Source organism: Gekko japonicus, unplaced genomic scaffold (assembly GCF_001447785.1).
Source record: "Gekko japonicus isolate JY-2015 unplaced genomic scaffold, Gekko_japonicus_V1.1 scaffold1151, whole genome shotgun sequence".
In the NCBI taxonomy this organism is placed as follows: domain Eukaryota; kingdom Metazoa; phylum Chordata; class Lepidosauria; order Squamata; family Gekkonidae; genus Gekko; species Gekko japonicus.
In genome coordinates this window covers 657635-667560 of record NW_015172037.1, presented here as the reverse complement: position 1 = coordinate 667560, position 9926 = coordinate 657635, and the positions used below count along the sequence as shown (strand labels likewise).

At 42.9% G+C, this 9926-nt stretch overlaps 1 protein-coding gene across 1 annotated transcript in view; it reads right to left on the bottom strand.

Moving 5' to 3' along the window:
• Nucleotides 1–1587: 1587 nt before the first annotated feature.
• LOC107118339 (glycosyltransferase-like protein LARGE1) overlaps nucleotides 1588–9926 on the bottom strand; it is a 321370-nt gene continuing 313031 nt past the window's right edge. The window contains exons 9-10 of the mRNA XM_015420643.1: nucleotides 2935–3090; nucleotides 1588–1740 (exon numbers count right to left, since the gene is read on the bottom strand). Of these exons, the coding sequence (XP_015276129.1) occupies nucleotides 1588–1740; nucleotides 2935–3090 (309 nt within the window). The remainder of the gene's footprint in view (nucleotides 1741–2934; nucleotides 3091–9926) is intronic.

Genomic DNA, 9926 nt, shown 5'->3' with positions numbered 1-9926 from the left:
AAGATAGATATAGAATTCAATGAGATTTGAACATGCTGGAAAAGTGGGCGGATGTGAACAAGATGCAATTTAACAAGGATAAGTACAGATTTCTACATCTGGGTAACAAAAATGAAGAACACACATACTGGATGGGGGATGCACGTCTGGGCAGCAGAGTGTGTGAACAAGATCTTTAGGTATGGGTGGACCAAAAGTTAAATATGAGCAGCTAGTGTGATGCAGCGACAAAAAAAGGCTAATATGATCTTGGGGTGTATCAACAGAGGCATAACATCCAAATCACAAGATGTCATGGTCTCACTGTACACTGCATTGGTCAGGCCGCACCTGGAGTATTGTGTGCAATTCTGGAGGCCTCACTTAAAAAAGGATGTAGACAGAATGGAGTTGGGTGCAGAGGAGAGCGACAAGGATGATCAGGGGCCTGGAGACCAAGTCTGGAGAAGAGGAGGTTCAAGGGGGACATGATTGCACAAGTATTTGAAGGGCTGTCACTTAGAGGAGGGCAGGGAGCTGTTCCTGTTGGCAGCAGAGGATAGGACTCACACTTGTAGGTTTAAATTAAGGGGGGGGGAGATTTTTACAGTGAGAGCTGTGCAACAGTGTGTCAGGTAGCCCTGTCATGGATCTGGAATGTGGAGGGGTGCCCTCCTCCTCGTTCTCAGCTCTTCCCTGTCCAGCTACTGTGTACTATCTCAGGCTCCTTGTAGTCTCCAGCTGCCTTTTACTTGTCTGGGAAAGTAATGGCTTTTTGCTTTGCCCGCTTCCTCGCCTGCTTTCGCCCACGCGCACGAAGTATAATAATTGGCTTTTGCTCATTGGGGGGGGGGATGTTTGATTTCACTATAAGTCAGAGGTCCTTATACTGACGGCTATTCCTGACACAAGCTGTACACGTTTTCTTTAGTATTAGAACCACTAATAAACAGTTATCTTCTTCTGAAGCCCTGTATAGTGTCACCTGCCTAAGGAGCCTGACAAAGTGTCCTTCAAGAAACTACTGGAGATGGTAGCAGGGGTGGTGCAGAGGGAAGTACAGCACCTATTACCGGCATAGCCGGTGTGCCCAGTTCCAGCATTGGTGCACGTCCAGCCTGCCCCCCTGAGAAACCCTCCCCGGGGATCTCCAGGGAATGTGGTGCCAGCACAACCTGGCCGGAAAGTACATCGACCTACGGAGCCCCTGGAGGCGACGTTCGATGGGATCCTCAAGAAACTGCCTTTTTTTTCTGGTTCGTGCTCAGATGTCTGTTGTGAACTGGGGGCACCTGTTTCTGGACGTAGAGCACTGGGTGGACTATATTGCATCCCGGCTGAGAGACGAGGCAGCTGATTGGTACGTGAGGTTGCATAACACCAACGGGCTGGAGCTCCTGTTGGTAGATGCTTTCATGTGGGCTCTCAGGGCCCAGTACGAGGACCCAAATGTTGGTGAGCATGCCAGAGCATTCCTACGCACCTTCACACAAGGCAAGCTGTCGGTTCGGGTGTACATGGAGGAGTTTAAACGCCAAGCTGCCAAGATCCAAGGTTGGCCCGATGAAGTGCTGGCTGAGCAATACTGACTGGGCTTACACCCCAAAGTCAGAGATATTGTCCTGCACAGCATTCATCCATGAGGCAGCAGATGCGGAGACCCGCTTGAGGACCATCAAGATAGATAACGTGACCACCGTGGGTAAGACCATCCTGGCATCGCCAAAACCCAAGACTCCTCAACCGAAAAAGGAGGGGGTGCTAGACCAATGAATGAAGCAAGGACTATGTCTGAAATGCAGCTTGGTGGGCCACTTTGCAGACTCCTGCCTGGGAGTGGGAACCCAGGGGTCCGTGAAGAAGGCACCAGAGAAAAGACGGGCGGACACCCCTATGAGAAAAACAGCATCTTGACCAAAGAACCAAAGGGCCCTGCAAGCTAGCGTTCCAGAAGAGGAGCCAGACTCATCAAGTGAGGATGAGGATCAACTGGTGGGAAATGCGCAGGACCTGCAGTGAGTGGCGTGGAGCAGCAGGTCCCGACCCCCGGGGCACCAAAAACGGTGAGCGGATACCCCTCCCTCTTTTTTGTGACTGTGACTGTCCAGAACCCGGAGCTGGGTACCCATGTAAGGGTGCGAGCTCTAATAGACTCGGGTTGTGGCCGAGATTTAATCAACCCCTCCCTGGTAATGGGACTGGGGGCAAAAGTTGTCTGGCTTCCCTGTGTGGTGTGACCTGCCTAAGGGGCCTGACACAGTGGAATCAGCTGCCTAGGGAGGTGGTGAGCTCCCCCTCACTGGCAGTCTTTAAGCAGCAGCTGGACAAACACTTGTCAGGGATGCTCTAGGCTGGATTCCTGTGGTCAAACCATAGTTTTCAAGGAATGGTCATAGCTGATAAACAGTGCTATGTGCCACGGAGAAAACCTTCAACTGTAGGCCAGCATCCTGCACCAACCTGATCTACAAACCTGTTCATTTTGGGAAACTGCAGTGCCCTCCCGGACCAGCTGACTCCTCAGCTCTTAAGTGGTTCTATCATTGACCAACAGCAGCTTAGCCTTGTCTGGACTGAACTTCAGTTTGTGGGTCCTTTGCTACCTGATTATTATATCCATACATTTGTTCTGGACTTCCACAGACCTATCTGAGAAATAGAGCTGGGTATCATCTGCATATTGGTGGTGCCCAATTCCAAATTCCTGAAGGATCTTTTCCTACTGGTTTCATATGTATGATAAATAGGGTGGGAATCAATCCCTTCTGCACAGTGGACAGTATCTCCTGGCTAGTAGCTGGAAGAGAAATCTTCTGAAAGATGATAGGTAAGGTAAGGTAATATATGATCTGATGAATCTGCAATCTTTTATCAGAGAGAGAACTCTCTGGCAAAGTTGGGTAGGGCTGTGTCAAAACAAATCTTCAGCATTAAGCCATGTTCTTCCAAACTTACGTTTTCACTGTTGACATCAGCCTCACTGGGGCAGCCAAAGAGTTCGCGCCTCAACAAGTTCCCGTCATACTCAAGGAATGTCAGGTAGAGGTTGCGGAAGAACTCCACATGCTTGTTCTTGACTCGCAGCTTTTTGGGTGAGTTCCAATGGATCACCTAGTAGGAAAAAAAAAAAGGGAACATACCCAGTCACCAAAATCCAGTCACATTCCTGTCATCTTATCCTTCCTTGGCTCCCGCTTTTACAATATTTCCCCTTCCTGTTTTCTTAGTACTGGAATGCGAAGGAGGATTTGATTGGGAAGGAACCATTTAAAGATGATGTATAGATGGTACATGACTCCGAAAAAAATTGCAAATATGAACCAAAATATGTCCAATAAGTGTTGGAAGTGTAAGAAACATGAAGGCTCATTTTACCATATGTGGTGGACTTGTGAAAAAGCTGTGGATTTTTGGACAAAAGTCCACAGTGAAATACAGAAAATACTAAAATGCTCTCTCAAAAAAGCACCAGAAATTCTGCTTTTGGGACTACAGATGGAAGAAGTTAATGTGACAAAAAAAAACCTTACTCTGGTACTTAATAACGACAGCAAGAATGATATATGCACAATATTGGAAGCTAGAAAAAGTACCAGAGATTGAGGATTGGATACAAAAAGTTTTGTTCATGGCAGAAATGGACAAAATTACAAAGAAATTAAATAACAAAGAAGATGAAGAATTTTTTGAGGAATGGAAGGACTTTAAAATTTATCTGGAAAAGAACTGGGATGTAAAACAAAATTTACTATGTTTAGAACAATATTAAGAAATTTGATGTTATCTGGAAGTTAGATATGTGAAATAAGATGTGAATAACTGATGAAATCTATATGAGGGGAAACGAGGTGAATGCATTGCGGGAAGCCACAGGAGGGGGGAAGGAGTAATAACCATAGGGTAAACAAAGATATTATATAAGGGTTTAATGATTAATTGTTGTATTCCTATGATGGAAAAAAAATAAAAAAAAAATTTGTTTACCAAAAAAAAAGACCTTTCCTTAAATAATGCCTTTTCTGAAAATGAGCTGCAGAAAATTGATCAGAGCCAGATTGAACAATTATGCAGGATACGCTGTGCCTCATCTCCCTGCTTTTTGTGGCAAGGAGTTCTGTGTAATCTGAAGGCTTCAACTAAACTGTGCATGACTTGTTAGCGTCAACAGCTTGCAGGGCCTGTTCCAGGTTTTTTGGGGGGCAGGGAGAGAGTTCCCAGCCCTCTCTCTGCTTACCTCCAGGCCCTCCTCTCACAGCCTCTTTCTTCCCCAACTATCCTTATACCTCCCACTTACCTGTGTGTCCTTCCCCTGCTAACTGGCAAGCCCTCCCACTGCCAATACTCATAGCCACCTACGCTGTTCCAGTGGCACTAGCACTGTGAGTGTCTAGGAGTATGGGTGGTGGAACTCAAGCAAGGGAGGGCAGTAGTACACCCTACCAGAAGCCCTGGGTCTTGGCAGCTGTCCATCCCGTCCTTGACAGCTTGCATTTGTTTTCTTTGTTACAGGGTAGCCCAATGATAAAGCTGTTGTATGATCAGTCCTGGTCTGAACTGGATAGCCCAGGCTAGTCTGATCTCATCAGATCTTGGAAGCTAAGCAGGCTCAGCCGTGGATCATATTTGCATGGGAAACCACCAAGGAATACCAGGGTTGGGACACAGAGGCAGGCAATGGCAAACCACCTCTGAATGTCTCGTCTTGAAAATGCCACCAGGGGTCACTATAAGTCAGACGTGACTTGATGGTAAAAAAAAAATCAGTCCCCCCTCCCTCCCCTCCATCCAAATTAGCATGCTGTCTGGCAATATAAATAGGGGTGATAACAGGGCCAGAATTAAGGCCCTGGGAAAGACTGAATGAGGATTGAAAAGTGAATGATTGGGACACGTTTGTTTAATGGAAATTACATTCTAGGCATTAAAAGCGGGTTCACTGTTTCAAGAATTCACTTTTGTGAATTCAAAAGAGGTCTGGATATGTACATACCATGGAAAGGGAAGAAAGAGGGTTTTGTTGGGAACTTTTCCAAACTGTGACTACTGGAAGCTTTGTACATCCATTAAAGAAATTACACATGGAGGTGGTAGCACTCTGAGTAGCAAATGCTTTCTCTCTCACCAATTGCCAAGTGCTGAGTGAGCAGAGGCTACAGTGCTGTATCATACCTTTGTAATTTCTTCCTGGCACTTTTCAGTACTAACTAACAGGAAAATGTCTCCCTCTTTCTTAGGCAAAGATGGAAAATCTGTTTTGAGTTTCTGGGACTGAGTATAGTCAGGATGAGCCCAGCTCAAGGTGCAAGTTACTGCTCTATGTAAAGAAGCTGAGTACTTTAAAATAAGCTGAATTCTTTACAAAAAAAAAAAAAAGGCTGAAGAGACCTCAAGCTGTGTTCACATCAGATGGCACTCAGAACAAAGAAAACAGCTAAGATCTGGTCACTGCCTTTTGCTGTTGAAGTGAACAATCTAGTTTTAGCTCTGAAGTACCAGGCCTCAGTGTTGTGCAATGAGATGTTCGTGTAATAAAAGAACATAGAAAGAGCTTGTTGCCAATCTGAACTACATTCAAATCCTTCAATGAGATTCACCCCTGGAGAAATACTCTCACTTTTTTTGTGTGTTCACTGAATAAAACCTTAAAGAGCAGGGCACGCTAAAGCATTGCTAAAATGAAGCTGCATTTCCCTTGTTCCCCAGTGGAAGCAGAAAAATAAGTTAATGCAAGCCATAAAGCAAAGAACACTTAAGCTGCTTCTAAACAACTTCAGAACAACATAAGGATATTATTTTGCCTAAATGGCTAAGCATGGGAATTATTGATCAACATAACCCCCCTCACACACATAAATCACACTTTTTTCTTGGGAGAGGGGAAAAGTGAGACAATTGCTGTCATTTCAGGTTACAGATGTTCAAACCTCAGCATCATTTTCTGTTGAAACATTAAATATATCCTGGCTGATTGCCAAACTGGAATTCTGTATTATTCCATTTGCTATTACTGACCTGTTGCTAAACCCCAATATATATATTTTAAATAAGAAATTCATTGGTCTTGTGCACTAGGATTCAATCCTGCAAAAGAAATGCAGACAGCCTAACACAGAATTTAACTGTACTAAGTCTCAATTGGTCAAACTCTACATGAAAGCCAGCTAGTACTAAGGTACAGGAGAATGATGTTACCTAGATGAATGTTTACATGATACCACAGCTAACCCTGTTCATCCTATATCCATCCTTGAACCTACACAGCAGGTCAAGGGCTGTTTTGCAAGAAGTTATAAAAAATGAGCTGCTTTGCAACTTTCTTATTTTAAACATGTAAGAGAGGATATTCTTTACCAACTGTCTCAGGACCAATACGGTCTCTCAGTTTCTGGTCTAAATTGTGTAAAATTTAACAATTGAAGTTTAACCGTTCAGATTTGTGGACATACCCTACATCATACTTCATCTCTTCATGATGCTATTAAGTTGAAAAGTTATCACATGTTCAAAAGCTAGTGGCTATGGAGGACCTGATGGTTAAGTGATTTGAACAGAGTTGAAATACGTGTAAGTATACCAATCTCAGAAGTGCTTGGAGTGAGTTAAAAGAAACTGGTTAGTGTCCAGAACCCTTTTTCTATCAAGGACAGAAAGATTTTAGGAGGAAGGGGAAACAGCAGAAGGGGAGAAAGATCAAGGGCTTTTATAGATGCTTAATAGTGCTAAGTACAAGGGTGAGGGGATTTTTTATTATGAAACAAGCAACAAGACATCTGGTAGGGCAAAATGCATACAATGTACAGCAGCTTTCACAAAATACAACACACTTTTTCACCAGAAGTAAAATCATAGGATATGCCACAGAAAAAAAACTTGATAAGTCTAAAGGGATGCTCATAAAAATATTTGAGATCCCCATCAATTTTAAATGTGGTTTGTGACATGCAGTAGGGGGAACTATTTGAGAAACACAAGTTCCAAATCTCCTTTGGCTTGGAGGACTAGGCTATATATACTTGTATATTCCTAGCAACTTGGATTGTCAGCAGGGAAGATGGTATCTTTCCCACAAATTCTTGAACTGAATCCAAGTTCTGGGAGGTACGCATGGTAACTGCAAAGAACTCAAATGTGTTTCTTTACAAATTAATGTGCTACAGGACTGGAGCCTATTGGAAACCAATATATTTAACTCAATCCTAATTCTGCGGCAGTCGATATTACCACCCGCATGCTTCAGCTTCAAGATGCACAATGCCGGCCACAGAATTTCAATTCAGACTTCCTAAAGAGAACCCAGAAACTTATAATATCTTTTTCATAAAAGTAGCTAGATAAAGATTTGGAGTATATATTTTTCCAGACTTTGACAGTCTTCTGCACAACTCTGAGCTGTCGTGTGGCAGTGTTCTGAAGTGCAAGAACCATTCCTGTCCTGCTATCACTGTGGGCATGAACAAAGCTTCAGTGAAAGTGTGCCATTCTTTCACTTAAAAAACCCACTAGCCTTGTTTTGTAAAAAGGCCAAAAGCATGACTAATTGGTATTTGTGTTTTTCATGTTAACTACTTTAAAGACCAGTTACTACCTAATGGTCACATACTACTTAACTGGAGAGAGAGAGAGAGAGAGAGAGAGAGATTCCTTTTAAGTTTTTTCCTCTTACATTTTATCTGAGAATATACACTTTGGTTTGCCTGCTTTTCTTTTAAAAGGTGAGTGTAAGTGGGCATAAAATAGCTATTTCCAATACACTGATACAGTGCATTTTTTCACTGGTAAAATGTAATGCATTTGCGTTATTCCTACAGAGGATGACTTTGTATCTTGTGGGTTAAATCCTGTGACCTATTTGCAAGTTAAATTTTGCCCCAGTCTTATCTTGCAGTTGTCAGTGGTGGCTAATGGGAAGAAGACCTCTTATATATATCACCTTCATTTTTAAGAACTAGGGGGGAAATAGAATAACTATGGCTTAACTTGGGCTATAAATCTGATAGAGTTGCAACTAAGGCCTAGTTCCCTCTGAGGTGACCAATCTGAAGCTGTGTTGTTCTACTTCAGACTGCAGCCATGGGTTCATGTAAGTGAATGTTCCTCCATTTAAAAAATCCCTCTACACCGAAAATGAGATGTCTGAGATAATGGTACTAGCTTAACCTTCTTCGACACAATTTCTTATGTAGAGCGAATTCTTTTCCATACAAGCCCCAATCTGCAAATAGTATAGCCCAGTATAGATTTATTTATTCAAGCCTTTATATTCCACTTTTCTCCCCAAGAGGACCCAAAGCAGTGTACAATAGCAACGAAAACAATATAGAAAAACCCAAAACAAGCTACCAAAAACAATATGGCTTGAGCGGGCTAGAAATCAGTTGCTGGTTCATTCACAGGTAGTCAGTGAGCCATGGGCTAAGAAACGAGGGCCAAAAAAGAGACCCTTCAGCAGGCAGAGTTCTTGTGTCTTTCAGGACCTATTTACACATAACACATATCAGCTGCCTCCCCATCTTGCTATCCCACATTCTTCCAGGAAAATATATATTAAAGAACCATATGAGTGGCTTTTGATATATATTTTCCAAGAGGAGCATGGGATTTCAAGAGGTGAAAGCAGCTCTCACACTTTTGTTGATGTTACGGGTCCCTTCAACATGTTGCAGACTGCCTTGATAATACCTGCTACTGCCTGGAAGTCACTTATCTGTGGAACAACACCTCAGCTGGGGTATATGCACCTGAGAATGGGTGTGGCCTACCTCATAAAACATTCCCACCTGATGGCCACTGAGTTGGAAGAGAGAATGATGAAAATTTTGGGAGAAACCCATGTTACTGACCCTGCCATGCAATTCTATTAGTCACATATACACTGCAGCCAATGAAAATTGTACTCGGGGGAGGAAAGCTGCAGTGACTAGTGATGCCACATCTGCCAGACTCCCCATTGCCATCTGGAACTGGAAACTGTTCAAGGACAATCATTAAGCAATTGCTTTCAAAATCCCTGGCTCCAAATACTGCAATAATCAGAATGACACTCTCTTTTCCAGTGGCTTGGGACCAATTCTGTGCCTCTTGACAGGCTCCCCAGAACTAGGAAAATATAATTTTAAGATTAATTTTGGTATCTGAAACATTAAAAAAACACCAAGTTTCATATGTACTTAAACACATGGACACCCACCAATGAACAACCCGGGGCTTTCAAAATAGAAGCCGATGCTATTCTAGCTTTTCAGTAGTCATTACTATTCACAGAAGAGACTCAGCCTTTTGGGGAGGAGAATTAAAATACAATTGCATGTTCTCATGGTGTAGCAGAGTGCACTGTGCTCATAATTTATATTTATGACAGACTATGAAACAGAAGCCAAATTAGAATTACAAGCAAGGCTGTGGATCAATGTTTCAAAAAGAAGGAACATTACAGAACTTCAGAATTACATCCCCAACTGCACTATGGGATTGAGACATTTTGAAGCTAAGGACATCAGCTGTTTCCTCTGGAGCCAGGAGCTCCATAAGGGACATCTGGAAAGTACAGTTGTACAAAAGGAGATGATGTTATTCACTAACGGAGAAAGAAAAGGACAGTGCCAAAAGTGAAAACGCTTACTCCTGCACAGTGAACTAAGTTCGCTTCCATTTTAAAAGCTGCCTAGTCTGCCTGTCATATGGACTAATATCTAAGCTAATCTTCACTGATTTCAACCATCTTACTTTAAAACTGATGCTTAGGATACTAGAAACAAAGTTTGAGTTCAGAGGCACCTTTAAGAACAACGGAGTTTTATTCAAGGTATAAGCTTTCGTGGGTATGCACACTTCTTCAGATTCAAAGAGTGTATCTGAAGTAGTGTGTATGCACACAAAAGCTTTTACCTTTAATAAACTTTGGTCCCGGTCACATGGGCCGGAAAATGTGTGTGTGGGGGGAGCGTGGC